The 21,582-nt window shown below is 32.1% G+C and overlaps 2 protein-coding genes across 3 annotated transcripts in view; one reads left to right on the top strand and one right to left on the bottom strand.

Moving 5' to 3' along the window:
* Positions 1-4,667: 4,667 nt before the first annotated feature.
* On the top strand, positions 4,668-9,876 carry LOC101497314 (subtilisin-like protease SBT3.5). Of its 2 annotated transcripts, XM_004504319.4 has the most exons (10): positions 4,668-4,946; positions 5,060-5,151; positions 5,288-5,385; positions 5,474-5,629; positions 6,143-6,795; positions 6,877-6,968; positions 7,210-7,452; positions 7,542-7,656; positions 8,155-8,347; positions 9,186-9,876. In XM_004504319.4, exons 1-10 carry the CDS (start codon positions 4,824-4,826, stop codon positions 9,740-9,742), a joined length of 2,322 nt encoding a protein of 773 aa, XP_004504376.1. In that variant the 5' UTR covers positions 4,668-4,823; the 3' UTR covers positions 9,743-9,876. The 2 variants fall into 2 exon arrangements, with proteins under 2 accessions (XP_004504376.1, XP_027192002.1); XM_027336201.2 differs by lacking the exon at positions 4,668-4,946 and having other exon boundaries at positions 5,060-5,153.
* An 851-nt stretch (positions 9,877-10,727) lies between these two features.
* LOC101496985 (bifunctional aspartokinase/homoserine dehydrogenase 1, chloroplastic-like) overlaps positions 10,728-21,582 on the bottom strand; it is a 13,162-nt gene continuing 2,307 nt past the window's right edge. Inside the window, exons 4-18 of the mRNA XM_004504318.4 lie at positions 19,340-19,428; positions 18,952-19,255; positions 18,735-18,787; positions 18,437-18,651; positions 18,216-18,303; positions 18,017-18,130; positions 16,712-16,810; positions 16,400-16,594; positions 15,237-15,319; positions 14,643-14,868; positions 13,644-13,789; positions 13,173-13,308; positions 11,993-12,076; positions 11,761-11,853; positions 10,728-11,204 (exon numbers count right to left, since the gene is read on the bottom strand). Coding sequence (XP_004504375.1) covers positions 10,959-11,204; positions 11,761-11,853; positions 11,993-12,076; positions 13,173-13,308; positions 13,644-13,789; positions 14,643-14,868; positions 15,237-15,319; positions 16,400-16,594; positions 16,712-16,810; positions 18,017-18,130; positions 18,216-18,303; positions 18,437-18,651; positions 18,735-18,787; positions 18,952-19,255; positions 19,340-19,428 — 2,171 coding nt within the window. The 3' untranslated portion in view covers positions 10,728-10,958. The remainder of the gene's footprint in view (positions 11,205-11,760; positions 11,854-11,992; positions 12,077-13,172; positions 13,309-13,643; positions 13,790-14,642; positions 14,869-15,236; positions 15,320-16,399; positions 16,595-16,711; positions 16,811-18,016; positions 18,131-18,215; positions 18,304-18,436; positions 18,652-18,734; positions 18,788-18,951; positions 19,256-19,339; positions 19,429-21,582) is intronic.

Here is a 21,582-nt window from a genome sequence, read left to right as displayed (position 1 = left end):
GGGGGGGGGGGGGGGGGGGGGGATGGGAGGTCATAATGAGGGGGTGCACGGTACAATTCTCCACAAGTGGGTATCACTCAACGGTCGGCCCAAAAACTTTGAGGCCAAAAATAATAATAATTTTGTTTTTTTTATAATAAAAGAGGCCTAAAATATTCAAATATATTATCTTAAAAAATTCTTTAAATATATTTAGATTAAACAAAGAATTTAAGGGTTTTTTATGATATAATTTAAGGTTTAAAATAGGAAAAATTAATAATATAACTTAATATATTTAATTTTGGTTTATTTAAACAGCACCAAATTTAAATTAAAAAGATAAAAAATAAAATTTAAAATTTCATGAAAATAAGTTCATAAGTTAGTTTACAATACACATATTCATCTTATGTCGTTCGTGTATCTCATGAAAAAGACCTAAGTCTTTGTATATGTAACTCGTTTGTGTTAAAAGTTCTCACACCAAATTGGTTTAAAGTTGATTATGATCTTATTTAGATTTTGTTCTTTTTAATCTATCTACACATTTAACTATATAATTTTTCTCTAGCTTCAATAGTGTAGATATTGAAATGGTTTTCATGATAAATAATGATGTTTTTATGCAAGTTAGCTAGCACAAACAGTGTGGATGTAGTCAGAAATGTTATTAACTATTAAGTTAATGTGTGACCTCGATAATGTGTATTTTTAGTTGGATACTAAAACTGTTGTGGACAATTTCAACAAAGATTCTAAAACTTTCTCAAGGTGAGTTTTAATTTTAAAACTCTTATAATTTTGAAAATTAGATTTTTAATAAAAAAATAAAATTTTAATTATTAAATAAAGATAAAATAAATTTTAGTCACTATAAAAAAAATTATTTTTTTAATCCCTAAAAAAATTATTTTCTTTTATTCTTTATTTTATTTTTGTTTTTGTAAAAAGTGATATTGTTAGTCACTAAAAAAGGTTTTTATAAAATAAAAATAAAAAATAAAAATAAAAATAAAAAATAAAAGTAAATAATTTTTAAAAAAAACTAAACTGAAAATATTGTAATTTTATAAAAATAAAATATATATTTAATCCAAAATCACTTTTATTTTATTATATTATTAAAAATTAAATTTAAAATCTTGATCAATTAAAGACATGTGCTATTGAACTATTTGCACAGTCCACCAGACACTTTTTACACAGTTCAATAGTCAGATCCTTGGTACTACTATTATTGTGACAGTAGAAATCTCTCTTGCATATCTCTTTATCTAACTCTCAAATGAATTGAACTTTCTTTAGGGAACAAGTTGATGTGATTGATCATGCTTTTGCTTTATAATAAGGATGACCACATTATAAACTAACTCTCATTTTCATTGATGTGTTAATTTGGAATTTTATCCATTTGAGCGGTCAACAATTCACTATCATCTGAATAAGATCAAATGATTCATCTATTTTAAGAAAACATCCGTTAAAAAAACATTAAAAACATCTCATGATAAATATATAAAAAGAATCATGTTATTGATGGTATTGAGATGAAATGCAAGAAGCTACATAACAACAGGACTTTTTTTCTTAATGTTTTTCTAGAATATGAAAGCTATATAGATTTAGATGAATGACCTTTAAATAATAAACTTTTCAATAATTAATAGTGTAAGAATGCATAATGATTCCGTATAAATATTAAAGGAAAACTTTGTCCATGCCTATTACAATAGTATTGTTGAAAGGGAAAACAAAAAATGATAAATACAAAATGATACACACACAACAATGATTATTTTTGCATGAGTTTTAGTACCAGTTAATCAACAATTATCAACTATTATATAGACAAAATTCTTTTTAACATTTGAACTCGTTATTTAATATTTAATCATTGAATTAGATTGGAGAATGTTGTGTCCAGCTGTAAATCACCTATATTCCATTATTAGAAAGAAAGATTCCCCAATAACCAAACCAATCGAAAATGACATTAGTGAAAAAGGTAAAGTGAAAAGTGGGCCTCAGAAAGGCCTTATTATGCTTCATAAGTGATATACTTTTCTCACCCCACATGTAGTTTATAATATACATGTAAAAAGCATAATTCTTTTTAATGTATATTTTTGAATAAAAATACAATGTTTTTTTTTGTTATTCAAATGTATACGTCTAAATAAAAATATAATTTTTTTGAATATGGAGGGTTAAAATAAACTCTCATTTAATAAAGAGAAAAGACTATATGCATTACTTGTGCAACTCTCATAATGTGCAAAAAATAGAAAAGAAAGAAATGTATTTTAATTTGATTGATGTAATGTTACGCAAATTACATGTTGGAAATATCATGTGTTTAACATTTGTCTAACACTGAATGTACTTATGTACGATTTAGAAAATTATAAATAAAATTTCCACGTGGAGTGTAGCCAATTTTAATGCAATAAACAAAATTGAATAGAATAAAATTGCAATATGCATTCTCTGAATTTTTGGGGTTGATGTTTCCTTTTAAAAATATAGTTACATTGTTTTATGTTTTATTTCGTTTTTGGATAGGTCTGTTTTTCTTGTTCTACTAGGTTAAGTGGCTTTTTTTATAAGTTAGTTTTTATGCTATTATTTATTTGTAAAAATATATTTTTATTAATTCCCCTTAAAAAATGTTATGTGTCTGTTACACTGCTGACACATGAATAACGGCATTGATGCAACAAATTATAAAAGTAAACGATATTTATATTGGTTTTTTAAGTTTTAAAAAATTAGACCATCTAAATTTATATTAATTTTTGCGAAACTTAATCTTCATCTTTTACTTATTCATCATCTTTTTTTCCTCCTCCACCTTAAAAAAAATCTAAGATCTAAAATTGGTAATTCCAAAAGAAAAACTCCAAATCAAAACAACAATTAAAAAAATGAATTGATGTAAATAAAGAAAAACCTACAAAAAATCCACTAAAAACAAATAAGTTGTTGGATTAAACATAAATGACTAAAAGTGTAATTCAACCTAAATTTTTTAGAGTGATATAGTATTTGTACTCTTAATTTAAAAAATATTTGTACATTTGAGTAATAATTTCATTATTCATATTCTTACACGTTAGGTATCTAAATATTCATACGAGTCGTACCAAGTGATTAAAATAAATTGATAAATAATAAAATATAATTGCTATGATTGTGACACCATTAAAAATTATTAAAATATCTTTAAATCTGAACCATAAAATACTACAAATAAAAATATTTATTAGTTCAAATATTCTTAGATAATGTACATCTTTATGTGTATGTTTGATATTTGTAAGAAAGAAATTATTGAATTACATTATATTTGATCTTATTTTCAAATGTACGGATAACTCGTTTATTTTTAGTGTATTTATGGTGGATTTGTTTTTTTTTTTTTTTTTTTTTTTTTTTTTTTAAAAAATTTTTTTTTTTTTTTTTTTTTTTTTTTTTTTTTTTTTTTTTTTTTTTTTTTTTTTTTTTTTTTTTTTTTTTTTTTTTTTTTTTTTTTTTTTTTTTTTTTTTTTTTTGTTTTTTTTTTGGGTTTTTTTTTTTTTTTTTTTTTTTTTTTTTTTATTTACAACAACTCATTTTTTAATTTTTATTATAATGATTAGTTTCTTATTTTGGTTTTTCTCTGATTCACATGGTTGACATTTTAAGTTTTTTCTATTATAATTACAAATTATAAGTTTCTAAAGATAGAGTGGAAGAAAAAGATGATAGACATAGATGTAAAAATATGAAAATTGTACTTAAGATACACTGTTTTAAACTTAAAAACATACCTTTAAAAAATTTAAAGAACCAATTTAAAAATTCTTTACTTTTATAATTTATTGCATTAACTCATTATATACACGACTATAACAATTATATGATGTTTTTTTTTAAAGAAACTAAAAAACAAAAGAAAAAATAATTCACTTACGAATGTAGCCAATTTTTAATAACAGACCAAGACGATCCAAAACTACAACCACAAATTTCAGAATTGTCATGCTCAGACACATCCTCAAACAGTTTCTGTTTGCTACCCTTAAATTTTTTATCATAAGCAAATGTCAGTTGACACGTATACTTGGATCTTCTGCTCATACTTTCTATGACTTGAATTTAAGTCATAAATTTTATAATTGGTAGATTATATGTAAATTTCTCTATAAATTTTCGTTGAGGTTGATGATTCTCCCTTGTATGAAATATGTCTCTTCTAATTTAATTTTTTTACTAAAGAAAAAAAAAATAGTGCATGGTCCAACACAACTAATGACTTTAGAGAAAACAACATAAAAGCAAAAGGTAAGACTCAAAAGTTGATAAAAAATAAATAATTCAATATAAACGTGGGATGATGGGTTTGGGACTACATTAGTAGACATCCTTATGGCTAAAATCATTTCAATATACACTTTTAAAGTAAAATATTAGTTATGTATATTATTCAATCATTCAAACTAAGATTAAATATCTCTAAAATAAATGTTTCATTGGTTTATGTATTGATTCTGATTGCTGAATTTATTTAATCACTTAAATAAAAGTAGTATACTGAATATAAAATACATGAAAGTGATGAAACACACTCAGATCATGAAGATATTTATGCATATTTTTCATCTGATTGACCATAAAAATAACAAAAAAAGTGCACTTGACAAAAGAAAAGGAGCTCCAACTTTTCTTATTTTCAAAAAGTTACATTATGCATATCAGACAGAAACTAAGACAGCAGCATTATAAACACAAGAAAAATTTAACAACTTTATATGTTTTAAGAATTTGGCAAGGATTTGAAGCTTTCCTGTGATTATAAGATAATGGATACTAATTCAGGAAATTGGAGATGTCCTAGAAAGTTTCAATTGCTTGTTACTTCAGTTCTTCTTTTACTGCAAAACTTTCTGATCATCCCTCAGATATTTGCAGAGGCAACAAGCTCAGTGAGTCCAATTTTGTAGTTTGTAGTAACTATTTCATTGAATATTTAACACACATGTCAATAATGTGAATAATATCTATTTTATCATAATGATTTATTAAATCATGCTTCTAGGTGCATATTGTATACATGGGAGATAAAATATATCACAAGCCAGAAACTACTAAAAAGTATCACCACAAAATGTTGTCTTCACTCCTAGGAAGGTGTATGGCTTATAATCTTTACATATACATATTCTTTTCCTAATAGAGATGACAATGATAATTATCATTGCAATATGAGCTAACAAAATAATAATTATAATACTAATTGTAAATGTCTTTTTTTTTTGTTCTAAAGCAAAGAAGCTGCAAAGAATTCACTTCTTTATAGCTATAAGCATGGATTTTCAGGGTTTGCTGCTAGAATGACAAAATCTCAAGCTGAAGATATAGCAAGTATATATGAATATGAACCTTTCTATAATTAAGCTTGATTTTTTTAACCTATTTCAGCACCTTTTAAAAGCTATATTTAATGTGGCAGAGTTTCCTGAGGTAATTTCTGTCATTCCAAATAGCATTCACAAGCTCCACACAACAAGAAGCTGGGACTTTATTGGGGTTCATCATCCCTCCTCAAAAAATGTTTACACTAAAAGAGACTTAGGTGAAGGAACCATCATTGGTGTCATAGACACAGGTACTGACTAATAATTCTCTTACAAATATACAACCAAGCATTAGAAAAATGAAAATGGAACGCATTCATGTCGTTAGCAATTTGGTATCGTCTGATTAAGATCAAACGGCTTAGATTTCGAGCAAGTTTATAACACATTTTTAAACCTAATTTATCGAGATTAAAATGAGTCGTCTAATGAAAATTGGACGGTGCGGGTCTGCTAATTGCGTGAATGTAGGGGATTCTTGACTGCACCAGATCTCTAGAAAAGGATTTGGATTGTTTGCAATATGTCTGCACGTAGTCAATTACATCCAGACTGTCCGATCAAGATTAAACGGTCTATATTTTAATACAAATTTTATTTTTTAAAATCTAAAATACCAAGCTTGAAATCTAAACAGTTCGATATTGTTCGGACGAGCCAAATGTGGCTGGCTGCGTGCAGCACGAGGTTGTGGATGTACACAGCCCGCATCCCCTAGAAAATGGCATTGTAATTAACCAATGATAAACATGATCTCTTTGAAGGCATTTGGCCAGAGTCAGCAAGTTTTAATGATGAAGCAATGGGAAAAATCCCAACAAGGTGGAAAGGAGTTTGTCAAGTGGGACAACACTTCAACTCAACAAACTGCAACAAGAAGATAATTGGTGCTAGATGGTTCCTGAAAGGAATAAGTGATCACACTAATCACACATCAGAATATCTCTCAGCTAGAGATGCTATTGGCCATGGAACTCACACAGCTTCCACAGCAGCTGGATATTTTGTTGAAAATGCAAATCATAGAGGACTTGCTTCTGGTTTAGCCAGAGGAGGAGCACCTTTGGCTCACTTGGCTATCTACAAGGCTTGTTGGGACATTTCTGTTGGAGACTGCACTGATGCTGATATCCTCAAAGCATTTGACATGGCTATACATGATGGTGTAGATGTCTTAACTGTTTCTCTTGGAATTGGCATTCCTTTGTTCTCCTATGTCGATCAACGCGACACAATAGCAATCGGTTCTTTCCATGCAGCTGCAAAGGGTATCGCAGTTGTTTGTTCAGCTGGAAATTCTGGGCCTATTTCTCAAACCATTACCAATACAGCACCATGGATCATTACAGTTGCAGCCACTACAATAGACAGGGCCTTTCCAACAACCATTACACTTGGAAATAACCTCACTTTGTTTGTAAGCTACAACTACTTCACTATCAAATTTGGAGAAATATGCTATCAGCTAACACTTGATACAATTATTGATATAATGTAGGGAGAGTCTATTGACAAAGGAAAACATAATATTGGATTTGTCGGCCTCACATACTCCGAACGTATTGCTCGTGATCCATCTAATGATTTAGCGTGAGACCTTTCTTTCTTCTTCATTAAACTTACATTCGGGTGGGAATTTGCTTACTCTACCAGTAACTCTTTTCAGTTATTATTTTTTGCACATATTTCTTGAATAGATTAAATCAACAAATTTTCATAAATGAAGTAACTATGGGTAGTATTACTTTTGGATTAAGTAGGTTCATACCTATTATATAAAAAATCTCATTTATGTACATTTTGTATCAACTGTATGTGTCTTCCTTTCAAGCAAGGATTGTCAGCTTGGAAGTCTGAATGAATCAATGGCAGCAGGCAAAATTGTTCTATGCTTTTCGGTATCAGATCAACAAGATATTGTTTCTGCAGCACTTACAGTAAAGGAAGCTGGTGGAGTTGGATTAATATATGCACAGAAACATGAAGAGGGACTCAATGAATGTGGTATATTACCATGCATTAAGGTCGACTATGAAGTTGGAACACAACTACTAACCTATATTAGAAGAGCAAGGTGAGGAAATAATGCATAGATTCACAACATTGGCTTCTGAAATTCATTTGAGCTAAAATTAATATTAATCTCATATTCTCACGTGGAAGGTTTCCAATTGCAAGTCTAAGTTTTCCAAAGACTGTTATTGGAAATTGGATATCTCCAAGAGTTGCATCTTTCTCATCTAGAGGACCAAGTACCATGTCTCCAACTGTGTTAAAGGTATATTCCAACCTTAAATTCTTACTTGCAGTCATGATTTTTTTTCTATTCAACCACACCAAGTTTCTGGAATTATGAGACAAAAATTAAATTAATATTTATTTTAACAACACAAGTTGAACTCAAATTTTCTTAAACTACATAGAGAATTGCTTGCTGCCTAGGAAATTCTTTCAAAAAACAAAATCACAATCAACCAGTCATTTGTTAACACAATTACCGGTAACGAATAATGATTTTTGTTACCTTCGACCGGGCATAGTTGTAGTCGTAGTATTGTAGGATCTCTACAAAATTAAATAAAAGAACAAATAGAACTCAAAATAAAATTTAAAATACATGACATCACAAAACAAAAAATGTCTATTTGGTGTGCTGTTCTTTAAGTTATAGTCTGCAAATTACCACAAAACAAAAATACAAGGCTCTTACTCATCTATCAATTTATGATGTCATTCAAAACCTGTACTCTTCTGGGAATGGTTCATGGAGATATAGCCTGACATAGCTGCACCTGGTGTGGACATTTTGGCTGCATTTCCACCAAAGAACAGTAAAAAGAGCAGTGGATTTACATTTTTATCTGGAACATCAATGTCTTGTCCCCATGTGGCAGGAATAGCAGCACTCATCAAATCCAAACACCCAACTTGGTCACCTGCAGCCATAAGATCAGCTTTGGTAACAACAGGTGAGTCAATGAACATCAAACCCCTGAAATGAATGATTAAATTCTTATATAGTTACAATATCTACTATGCAAAACCAATGTAGTACTAATTACTAATTAAAAAAAAACTTCCGCATTAGTATTGATGTCTTTCTTTTTAATATTTTAATATACCTTTGATTGATAGTGTCTATAAATATTACGCTCACACAATACTTATCCATCTTTAACAACATTTTTACATATTAGTAGTTTGTTTCATTGTAGATAATATTAGAATTGATTTTGTCTTTTATCAAATTAATCTTAGTGAAAAGACAAGTTGTTTGGTTTCTCTATCCATCAAAATTGTCTTCAAGTTTAGGTTTGATTAGATGTAATAGAAATTAACTTTTGTCTTGATTTGAAAATTTTACACTACTTTAACTTCAAACTTTCCAAAATAAAATCATTCAAATAAACATAACTCCTATAACTCTTAAAATTTGGACAGGAACTAACTCAATTTCATAAAACTAGTTTGTAAGATGAGAGACTTCTCCCACTTATAACACCTTAGGTCTAGGACTAGACATATGAACCGGGACATAATAGTCTAATAGATCTTAGATAGATACCATTTTAAAATTTGAGTTGAACCTATCTCAACCCTACAAAATTGTTTTGTAAGGTGAGATATATTTGTTACTTGTGAACACATTTTTATGTCATATCTCATCAAACGTGAGACTCTAAACATTAACTTTCCTTCAAAATCAATTATAATCAAATTAATTTTACAAAATCAATTTAATTTGAGATCAAAATATGATCCAAACACATTATCAAAACTAACTAATTGTAACATTGAAAAGTGCAGCATCCCAAAGTGGAACTGATGCAAGCCTAATATCTGAAGAAGGTCCCACACACAAGGAAGCAGACCCATTTGATATTGGAGGTGGACACGTGGATCCCATCAAAGCAATAGATGCAGCAGGACTCATATACAACATCACCACAGAAGATTATATCCAATTCCTATGTTCTATGGGTCATAGCACTGCATCCATTAAAAAAGTGACCAAAACAACAAGAAGTTGCAACAAACAAAAAAGCCAAACCCTAATGAATCTCAACCTTCCTTCCATATCAATTCCAAATCTGAAAACGGTTGCAACAGTTACGAGAACAGTTACAAATATTGGAAATACAAGTGTAGTTTACAAAGCTCTAGTGAATACTCCATATGGTATAAAAGTGAGAGTTGAACCACAAATTTTGAGCTTCAATTCAGATACCAAAGTTCTTACCTTTAATGTTAGTTTCATATCAACTCAAAAGTTGCATGGAGATTACAGATTTGGAAGCTTAACATGGACAGATGGCAAGCATTTTGTGAGGACACCAATAGCTGTGAGGACTATACAATTTTAATCTTAAGCAGATGTTATACAAATGAGTTTGTTCAACATCAATTAAATAAGTTTTTTATTGGACTAATTAAACAAATCATAATTTTCGGCAATTAAGTATTTATTATATTCTTTGAGATTAAAAACGTTTCTAGATTTTGAGTCTAAAAAATTGAAATGGCTGCTTGAAAGATTACTTATTTATATGACTTGTGGTAATCAATCTAAAACTATATGCAACATATTAAACTTGAGTAAATTGTCATAATTCAGTAAAATAATTGATACAAAATAAAGAAAGTGATTTAATTTTGTTATTACTTTTATTATTTTTGTGGTGCTGTAGCTAATGTACACTAAGCAAAAGGACATTTGTAATCTTATTAGGATGGTTCTATTTCATCTCTTAGAGAAGGAACAACTGTTGCCTCTAGCAAGTAGCAAATTTTCACTTCATTTTTTCAAAAATGGAATTGAGACCTGAAGGTGATCTAAGAATTATATTTATATAGTTGAAAAGTAAAATATGTTATTTTACCTATAAACATGTTAATAAATTTGAATTTAAGTTCTCAGATGATAACTCAACTGACAAAAAATGTTGATATTGTTAGTTTAAACATCATGTCCTAAATTTGAACCCACAAATTCGCAATTGTATGCAAGTTTATAGTGCTATATTTATCATCTCATTTATGAAAAAAATGAAGAAAAAAAAAAAAACTTATGTATATATATGACCAAGTTACTTTATGTATATATATGATCAAGTTACTTTAGAAATAATGATCGTCAAATTGCATTGCTACAAATTTATGATTTACATGAAATTATGTGTACTTGATCATTGGTTAGTATAAAATGACAATAATCAACAATTAAACTGATAATATTCAATGTTTAAAATGAATTATTAATCAGAGTAAGTCTATTCAGTTACTTTTGGAGTAACAAAGTCTCTCTGTGTGTGGTGAGGGGTTGTTGTAGGGCGGGGCGGAACAAAAGAGTGACTAAAATGCTTATTCGAGAAGGCCATCCAGAAGGCCAAAATTATAACGTTTCTGTTCGATAATTTACAATACAACTCCAAAAAAAGATTAGTGGAGACATGTTTTATTCCCTTATACAAGAGAAACAAGCTAGCATACACTGCTATAACATTACAACAAAAAGCAAATAACCTACCAAGCAACTCAACAGAGGAACAAAGTTACAAAATTTTTGTGGCATAATGACACCTATGATGGAGCACCAAGATATGAGGCAAGTCGTAAAATATCACTAAATATTCCACCAGCTGTGACTTGAGCACCAGCTCCTGGCCCGCGAACTATCAGAGGTTGATTCTTATACCTTCTTGTTGTGAATGCAATTATATTATCTGCTCCAGACAATTGTGCAAATGGATGATCCTTCTTGTATCTTCGCAGTTCTACAACTCCTTTTTGATTAGTCACGTCCACCACTCCCACGTATCTCAATACCTATAAACATAGGAAGCTCAGACTCAGTTGCAAAAATGATATCAAAAAGAGAGAAAAAAGAATGAAAGAAAGATGTCATTGAAAAATATAATAAACACTGCTACTATATTATATTATCAAATATCAAATAAAACAGCAATATATACAAGCATGAACCTGCCAGTCCAACATAAGTCAACTTATACATTTTTTACTTCAGATTGTGTTCTATATGGAAATCTACTATGCTTTGAAATATCTAAACTTGCTTCCATATTTTATCATATGATGAAATAAAATTCAGGTGAGTTGAGTCCTGAGTCATTGAACTTGCTTCTCTACCAACCTGTGAGCCCTCTACTTTTATTATGTTTCAGAGGAAAACGTTTCAACCTTGCTTTTCATGGCTTGTAGGCTTAAATTTTAATTTCAAGAAAATAATGTATGTAATATGGTATCATCAAACTATTAACAGTTCTTATAAGTTGAATATATCATTCATGGACAAAGTAGTAAATGCAACTATTATTTTAGATACTTTAACAAAAAATAAAACTATCTTGAGAGTGTTACTCACTTCCCCAGCATTCTCGGCATCTTCTTGTTTCTTTGCGAACTCCGGGTCAAATTTTGGTAGCTGTTGCATAAACTCCTGAGCTGATGCACATACCTAAATAAAATAATCAAAACATCCATGTCAAGCAAAATGCCACACTCTTAAACTATTTCTTTTTGATAAAAAACAAAAAGGCTTGGGGTGCTACACTCTTAAACTAAGAACTGCATAATTTATAGAAATTAGTTCTTACTCGTAGTGGTTCTGGCACTAAACTTTCAACTGGAATATTAGACAGTTCTAGCTTTAAACCAGATTCCCTTGCGAGAATGATCACCTGTACAGCCACGTAGCATTAGGATGTGATTTTGAAATACCACAGTCATGAGAGAATTATATGAGGCATGTAAATGTTCTGATTAAGCCTACATCTCATTTAATTATCAGGAAAAATATAAGTCTTCTCTTTTGAATTACATATATATGCACTTACACAATAAAATGGGTATAAACAATTTTGTATGCATGTTATGAGAGTAGAATTCTAAAATGAAGGATAGTAGAGATATAGATACAGAGACTCATGTAAATGTAAAAATAAAGTAAAATCCACAACAACAATAACAACCAAGCCTTACGCTACAAAACAAGTAGATGCACCGATACCATTGGACCCTACCAAGTACCAACAAAAGATTTTCAATAAACCATGTAAAGTAAGGCTTCTCTTATTTTTCAATAAACCATGTAAGTTTACCATTGGACTATACAAAAGATTTTTAAGTTTACTTAACAAACTTGTGCATGTGAAAGGATCTTGTTGGAATTTTAAGGACAAGATAAGGATGACACTGACTCCTGTTCTCTTTAATAGTACGGATAATTAAGAGAAAATAAATACTATTTTGACAACACATTTTTTTTAATAGGCTATTTTGATAACACACCTGAATTTTTACTTTTACATATATGTCATATGCTTTATATATCATTCTTCTAAAACCCAACAAGTAAACTACATCTGCATGTAAAATTCGTGATGCTTTCTTGAAAGCAATTTTTGGGGAGAAGGGCAATTAATTCTCTTTTTGGATAAAAAGGTTTGCAAACATGCATCAAGAAGTTTATATGAAATGAAGTGTCTACTCATGCTTTAGTGGCATGTGTCTGTACATATTAACTACAGATGTACTGTAGAAAAAAGTATATTAGAGTAGAGTACGAATTAATATTGGGAGTAAATCAACCTCAAAATGGATGCAATTAAATTGAAGCTTCAAAATGGCAAAAAAAAAAAACCAACCTCAAAATCCAAATATTTAATTTGGAACGTTAAGCCCTAGTCATAAATCCCCAAACAAAATTGAAACTCGAGATGACAGAAGCACAAAGGGGCTTCTGACATTTGAAATCAAAAGTTGGTAAACATGTACCTTCCTAGCAACATCTGTTCCAGAAAGATCATCCCTTGGATCAGGTTCTGTATAACCTGCTTCCTTTGCTTCAGCAACTACATCGCTAAAAGCCCGGCCATCTTTGAAGTTATTAAAGATGTAACTCAAAGTCCCACTGCAGAGTCACACGCAATACCTTATGGTGAGTGCTAAAGATCAACCAATAATGCTTATAGACAGTAATACTTGAAAAAATCTTCTAATTTTTTTCCTGTATAGGATGGAAAATTGACGGAGGGTGGACAAACGACACTGAGTGAAAGAGCATAATAAGTCAACATCAGAGAATAAAGGCAAACTACATGGATTGTAAGTCTCAACATCTGAAAGAACATCATAAGTCTCAACATCTGAGAAACGACACTGGGTGGACAAACTACATGGATTATTTGATACCATAATACTATGTCATAAATTAAGATAAATAAATAGAAATATGTAACAGCGAACCTGAATATTCCTTCAATTTGCAAAATCTTGTCTCCAGTTTCAAGGAGGCCACGTAAAGTGCTGACAATGGGAAGACCAGCTCCGACAGTAGCTTCATAGAAGTAGTGAGTATAGGATTGCCTTTGAAGAGCTCTTAACCTCAAATACTGGATGTAGAGAGTGAAGGTGAGAGAAAGCCATAAAATTTGTGGTTACTACGATTACAAAGTAACCAACAAAAGAAGTAACATATACTGGCAGCAGCTGGTGAAGCTTAAAGAAGGAAAGCATTTCCAAAAAAGTACTCAAAAAGTATCTGTACAATCAGAAGAGCATTATCCTTAGCTCAATTCCGACAGTAGTTTCTGTTCCAGTTTATGCTAACAACAAAGTTTCAAGTTAGCTGCTAGTAACTCAGTAAAATGATGAAACAGCACTCAGTGTCAAGGTAACATAATTTCAAAATGCCAAAATATAATGTACGATGCGTAAGAGAAGATGTTGTGGAATAGTTGACAATGACATCCACAGACAGCTTCAACTTACAAAGTTACTGATTAGTATTAATCCTCAGCATGAAGAATCTGTTAGAACGCTAACACATGATTTCCGCAAAAACATATAATTCAATTTACACGATGAAGTTTTCGTTTTCTTAAAAACAGAGAGAAGGGGACAGAAGCCAGAGGAAAAAGGGTATACAAAAATTATGAATGAGTAGAAGCTACCTCTCCAAATTACCTTGTACTGATAATGCAATTATGCAGTTTTCCTTTTCAGACAAAATTTTGATCAAGAAGTGCTCTTTTACTTAAACTGATATATTCTTTAAAAAGACCATAAAAGTTGAAAACAAATGAACCTAAATTGATGTACGGTAAATTCTATTTCTAGCAGAGTACATAGTGACAAAATATGTTTGGAATTTCAAAAACCTATGGCACTAACTAATTAGGGTAGACAAGTCAAAAACAACCAACAGCATTCTATCCATCAAAAGGACAACATGGATTACTTTACCTGATCAAGTGGTCCTGAATTTGCCTTCTTATTGGGGGTAACTACATGTATTCCTTTGCGCAACCAATCATAGTAATAGCCAGCAATGACAGAATCAGCTGTGCAGTCCACTAATGCCGTGTTTGGTATAAAATGATTTCCATGCACGTGTTGAACAAATTTTTCCAGATCAGCCACTTCTCCTTTTTCCTCTCGAAGTTCTTTCCACCTTGCTAAGTCAATACCCCTGCAAAGAGCAATCACAGCATGAATTAATTGAGCATGAACCAATTTTGTCAATCATGCACAGATAGCCAACGACATAAGCTAACACATCACATGATGCATTTTGCAAATGTAGTTCCATGATGTGTAGGGGCCAAAGAATTCCTATTGTCAACAGTTGAACTTTATAAGTATGTGAGAGAGTCACGATACTAAAGTAGAAACCATAAAATCACCCATACCAAGAAGCATGGATTACCAAAAGTAACCAGGGATCACCTAAATTTTGAACTCACAACAGATGAATAAAAATGTTCAAGATTAACTGCAAGCAACAAAGACTAGCTGTATATCATTTAGAGAGATTCAGTTCAGGGTGATTTCACTTACACATCACTGAGGAGCATTGACTTTGAGCCAAGTATGCCCATTACACGCAAATCAATGTTAAATTCTTCTTTTAGAACTGAAGCCTGCATTGAATGAATTTTGAATGAACTTGTCCCATATTTCAAGAAGCCTTCTGGTATTTACAAATATGAAATATCCAAATGAATTTTTAGCAAGCCAGATTCAGAGCATCATATTTAAAGGAGGTAGACTACTCAAGAATTCTACATATTTCAATGAATTCTTTAAAGAAGAATGTTTCAATGAAATGTTGTTTGGTCTTCATTGAGAACTTGAGTACAAAGTAAACATTTTTTATTTTAGTTTAGAGGTTTCCGAAAATTTGAAAGTGGAAACCCCTTTCTTTATCTTTATTTTGTCTAACTACTTTAGCCGGATGAGAGGAAACCCTCACGTCCGATTTTCAAAGGGAATGTGAAATGCTTCCCATAGATCAAATCAAACTTCTATCAATACCAGTGGAACACGTGAGAATTGGAGATACTTATGAATGTCAGAGTAAGACAACTGAATATCCCAAATAAAAAAGAAACAATAATTAAATTATGATCACAAAATCATCTAAACATGAGTTGGCACATGGTTAAAAAAATATGAACTCATGACCAGTTATCATCAGAGCCTAATTATTTAAATAAGGTGGCAACTGTAAAACTTCTAAGGTTATAAATAAAGAGAGATGAGAAAGAATAATGATTCAGAAATATGAATGATTTGAAATGATTGATGACTATGATTTGATACAAAAATCTAAACAGTAAGCCTTATTTCTACAAATACAAAACTCCAAATCCTAATTAAACAGGAAAACAAATTATGATAATAACTAAAAAATATGAAACTAATCTTAAAAGATTATGTAAGATACTCTAAGATAAGAAATTAATCCTCATACAATAAATAATATAAGATGATCTGCAATAATACTAAGATATTGTAAGGTATTTTTATATCTACTACTACTTCCTTAACTGTAAAATATTGCTTAATAAGTTTTTAGCTTGTTCCAATTACCTTTTGAAAGGGATAGATAATAGAAAATAGAGTAACTGGTTCCGCACAAAGGACAGTAAAAGGCAAAATACACATAAAAACTTACAGGATAGAACCAAAATAAATGAAACTGTTTTTGGAAACTGTACCTGATCCCTTAGCTGATCAAGTAGTGTGCTCCCAATTAATCCTGGTCCGATAACGCCCATCGCTATGGTGGTTCTTGAAAGATAAAATCTGGAATGGACAGCCCGTAAAGCTTTTATACAATCCTCTCTCTTAACAACAACAGTAATATTATACTCAGAACAACCTTGTGCTATAGCTCGGACATTTATATTTGCCTGTTTAATAACAAGTTTGATCATAAACAAGTTCAACGAAATAACCAAATATACAATAACAAAAACTAACCTAAGCAATATCTTGTCATACTAATAAGATGAGCATAATTTCCAAACCTTGGCCAATGCATTGAAAAGGGTGGCACTAACTCCAGGAGTGCTTGCCATTTTCTGGCCAACAGCAGCCAAAATGCTACAATTTGGGATAACTGCAACCTGAGAGGTGCTACATAAATTAGAATGTAATAAATGTAAAAAATAGCTTAACAAGCTTTAAATTTCAATAGCATTTGATTACATATTCCAATTAGTAAAAACATTGCAGAATGTAATAAAGTGAACAAAACTAATAAAATATGTTATGAAAAATAAACTAAAATCATATTATGATAGATAAAATTCACAAAAGGATTAATAGAGCACAGTTGAAATTTGTTCTTCATTTGCCATTATTAGAGACAAGTTAGAGGGCTAGAGGAGAATCACTGATTGAACCAAGAGGACAAAGTGGAAGAGAATAACATGGCAGAGATGAAATATGAGCATAAGAGAACACAAAGGCAGAATAAGAGAACAAAACAAAAAAAAAAAGAACCACCAAATAAATGGAAGAGATAGATAGTGCAGAGAACAAAATGAATAAGAGAAAAGGATTCGACTCAGGGAGGGGAAAAATAAACAAAGAGAAGTGCAAAATGAGAGCAAAAAGAAATAAGGAAAATATTGTTTGTTCAGCAGAAAAGAAAGGTAGCTGGAGAATGAGGTCCCCAGATATGGGAGGGTGTAACCACTAGAGATGAAAGAGGAAAGACTTCAGCAGAAATGAGAATGATCAAGTGAGTTATGGCTGAAAAGGATGAGCCTTCTGTGAAATAGTCTTAAACTTTAATGTGTCAAAATAAGATCAAAATTGACTGCCAGATGAAACCCATCACACCAGGTCTTATATGGTGTCTTGTCCGATTTCTGCCATGGCCATCATTTAGCAAAACAGTCAGCACTTCACAAGAAGTTCCCAATGGACCACTTTGCTTGATATTTCATAAATGTTTTGATTCTTTCATCATTCTAGAACAGAAGCACCAGACACGTCAGTGTCTCTTAGTTCTAACAGTTTATGTCTGCATCACTGATAATTGTATCCTCTCTCACAACCATAGTTGGCTGTCTATACCTTGAATATTTGTTTTAATCCTAATATTACACTACATTATTGTTCATTAAGAGGTAACAACTAGAGGAGGCTCGCACAATTAAGAGAAAATATTTAAGACAAAATAACCCGGCTTTTCATTCTTTATCCCTCTTCAACAAATTAGGAGACAAATGGTTCATCTAGTCTTCAAATTTGATATTGTTTGTCTAAACAATTGAACATAACATGCATTTGGTTGCAGTAAAAATGTAAAATCCTATTAGCACCTGAGAAAGACGCCCATTATCCAAAGCTTGGCGAAATCTTGATTGCAATGCCTCGGCAACAGCTTTTACTTCCTTCTCGGGCACAGCAAAGCATACAGAATGCTCACTACTAGCCTACATAAAAGCTGTTAATGACGACCGAAATTTATTATATTTAAGTGTCGATAGCTAGAAAAGGTGCCAAAGATCACAAGTGCACCTGAGATATCATGATAACATTAGCTCCAACATCTTTTACTGCGCCAAAAATAGCACTGGCTGTACCTGGAACACCGGCCATTCCAGTTCTGCAAAAAAAAAGAAAGAAAGAAAGAAAATCACATTGGAATCTTTAGCTTGGGAGATTAGTATAGGTTATAGAATATCTTAAATTATAGAATATTTATAGTGTAAAGTTACTGCAATTCAAGGCTCACCTACCCCTCAACATTTACAAGTGCCAAGTTGTCTATTGTTGCAAATCCTTTGACAAAATTTTGCATGTTTGTCCTATCTTCATTATCACTAACAGAAGGATGACAAATCTTTGTCCCAGGAGCAGAAAGGTTGAAGATATTCCTTATCAAAATGGGTATGCCATATCGCATCACAGGAATTATTGTGCGGGGATGCAAAACATTAGCACCAAAATAAGACTGTACAATAGGCAGTTTGAAAGTTAATATCTTTAGTTTTGGTAGGCACAAGGGGCATAGAGGATTTCCAGAGTCCAACTCACCATTTCCCATGCCTCTTGATAAGACAATGTCTTCAAAATCACAGCCTCACTAACTGCAGCAGATATCATTGTTTATAGTAAATAAAAACTTCATGCTAAGGCAGTAAACATACAAAACAAAACAGCATCACCAACATATAATCAGAGATACAATTCCATCTTGGTTACTCAAAATTCTCATAATCCACTTATGGTCCAATTAGGGAGCAGCACAAACCTTTTCTGGGATCTGCACTATACACGCCATCAACATCTGTCCAAATTGTGACCTGTCGAGCTCTAAACAGGGCACCCATAATTGCTGCCGAGAAATCACTTCCATCTCGCTTCAGTGTAGTAGGAATCTTTTGAGGTGTGCTTGCAATGAACCCAGTAGCAATGATTACCTTACATGGATTCAGCGAGTACCATTTCTCAAGTCTTTGTTCAGATTCCAAATAGTCGGGATCAACTTGATTAGAACCAGTAGGATTTACGATTAAGACTTCCCTTGTGTCCATCCATTTGCAATCAGTTCCATTCTGCAGAACCAGAAAGGAAGGATGATCAATAAAGATAATCAAAGGGAAAAAAAAAAGCATATCTTTCTATGTAAATCAGCAGACCTTCCTGATAACTAGAGACAGCATCTGGGCAGACCATAATTCCCCATGTCCTACAACAAAATCTGCAAAGGATTCCGTCGCATGACCAGCTGCAAGGTATTGTGAATGTTAGTTGGGATGCTGATGTAATTTCTTAATGCATAAATTCATCATTAACAACTATGTCCTCCAAAAACGAATGATTTTTTACTTTTGATAACATATATATAACTACTTTTTATTCAACATTCTGATAGTCAGGAGGAATTACTTCTAAATCAGATACAAAAGAATAAGCAGCCAGGGGATCGGCTGCATTTACTAACTAAAGTGATAGCATTGAATGAAAATGCAGTCATTCTTCATGAATGCCTATAGCTTAAATGAGATTTAGCCCCTCTGTATTCCGATAAGACAGCTACCATTGTATCATATGCCATTCAGATTCGAGTACAAATACAGAACTACTATTCTCCAGTAATTTAATATATAACTAATATCTTCCTTAATCATAAATGAAGATATACTTATTAGCTTAGTGTAACTCAACTCTGGTGGTGGCTGCCTTTAGGAATGTTAAGCTCATCCCCTGGCAGCTGCATAATAGATGGAAATGAATAACTGTTAAGCTGTCTACTCAGATGAGATTTTTTTTGTTCTCACATTTTGAAGGAGGGAAATTCTTGTGCAGACACATTAGCTACTTTTGGCGTTTCTAATCATGGTTTTGTTTGATGGGCTTTAATCCCTCCCTTCATTGCCGAGGATTTTTTTAGGAATAGGAAGTTGCTTGCAAATTATCGTTTGGTTTGATTGGCATGGGTTTGATGTATGTGTGTGTATATATGTATGTATGTATGTATGTGTTGGTGCTGCAGAGGATCACTTGTGTGAGTGGTGCCAACATAGTTGGGATGACTTGTGCTTGTTGTGCCCTCTGCACCTTTACGAAAAAGATATGTTTAATGAAACCATTATCGGCTTGAAGCATCTGCTGCCTAATAAGAACACAGGTTCAACTCCAATGCCTACAGTATCTATTTCACCCAAGTTTTCCAACAGCCACTTCGGAGAGTGCTACCAATGTTGACAAACTCGCAATCAGATCATGGGATCACACAATAGTACACGTTTTGCCCACCAAGTGGTGCTACGTTGCTCCTAGGATTGGGACATGAAGAAATTGCAGCTAGATCGTGTCATTCACCATTGGGATTTTGGGATCTCCTGGATATGAGCAATTCTCACACCAGGTTGGGCTTGACTTCTGAAAAATGAAACCTCTGACCCCTAGGGTTCTATTTTTGCAATCCCTTGCTAACATAAAGGTACTGCAGCAACCTTCCTTCCACTCTCTCCCACCAGAGCTCCCTCAGCCACTGATACCAATGCAGCCTCCCTGCACCTCTGCCTAGGAAAGGCCGTCCAGTGCGTCTATGTCTCTGTGAACAGCTGCTTGCTTCTTTTCTCTGCTCTCTGCATATCAGTCTCTCCTTCAAACAAGTGCTGTTGTTCTTCTATTAAAGTGTGTCTTAGTTCTCTATTCCAATTGAACAGCTTTTTTCTGGTATGTATGTAACTGCTGTTCAATAAAAGTGTCTGGGTTGATCTCTGTCTAATGGAGTTAGTGCCAGTGGTGCTGCTGGAGCACCACATGCAGCAAGACTGCTTAAAAACTCCCCAGGAATGATTAAGCAAACCAATAATGTTTGTGTCATCTTTTACCCTCTCATACTACCTATGTTGCCGATCTCAAATAGCAGCGCGGAACGCCCAACCCTAAAAATGGGATAGCGGATTCCGGGATGACCGCTATTGCAAAGGCCAAAAAACAGTATATAAACTAAACATAAAATACAATACAAACAGTATACAAAAGTACTAAGAAAATAGCAAAATACACTAAATTAAAGAGGTAATCATCCTTAATAGCCAAAATCCAACATCAAAATCAAGTTCTAATTGTTGCTCGTAATCAACAAAACAGAGAACAGAGCAAACAAAACAAAGTTACAAAAAGAACGAAAACAACAAAGCAAAAGCATAACAATGCTGACAGAGCAAGAATGGAACAGAACGATGCTGAACGGAGCAAGAAAAGAACAAAAACAACAAAGCAAGAGCGATGGTGACGGAGCAAGAATGACCAGAGGAAGAACGAAAACAATTTCTTTTTCATGATGTTGAACCAACCCCTTCGTGGGTTTATTATAATGAAAAATGGAAGAAAAACAAAATCTTTATTTTTAAAAAGCCCTAGAGCG

Source organism: Cicer arietinum, chromosome 6 (genome assembly GCF_000331145.2).
Source record: "Cicer arietinum cultivar CDC Frontier isolate Library 1 chromosome 6, Cicar.CDCFrontier_v2.0, whole genome shotgun sequence".
Classification (NCBI taxonomy): domain Eukaryota; kingdom Viridiplantae; phylum Streptophyta; class Magnoliopsida; order Fabales; family Fabaceae; genus Cicer; species Cicer arietinum.
Note: the sequence above shows the minus strand (reverse complement) of the source record. Positions and strands in the feature narration are given on the sequence as shown.

Excerpts from the sequence above, each read along its gene's own strand:
- LOC101497314 (XM_004504319.4), top strand. The coding sequence starts at position 4,824 with ATGGATACTAATTCAGGAAATTGGAGATGTCCTAGAAAGTTTCAATTG. Across the intron at positions 5,386-5,473 it reads TCAAGCTGAAGATATAGCAA|AGTTTCCTGAGGTAATTTCT; the intron begins GTATATATGAAT and ends TTAATGTGGCAG. Across the intron at positions 6,969-7,209 it reads GATCCATCTAATGATTTAGC|CAAGGATTGTCAGCTTGGAA; the intron begins GTGAGACCTTTC and ends CTTCCTTTCAAG.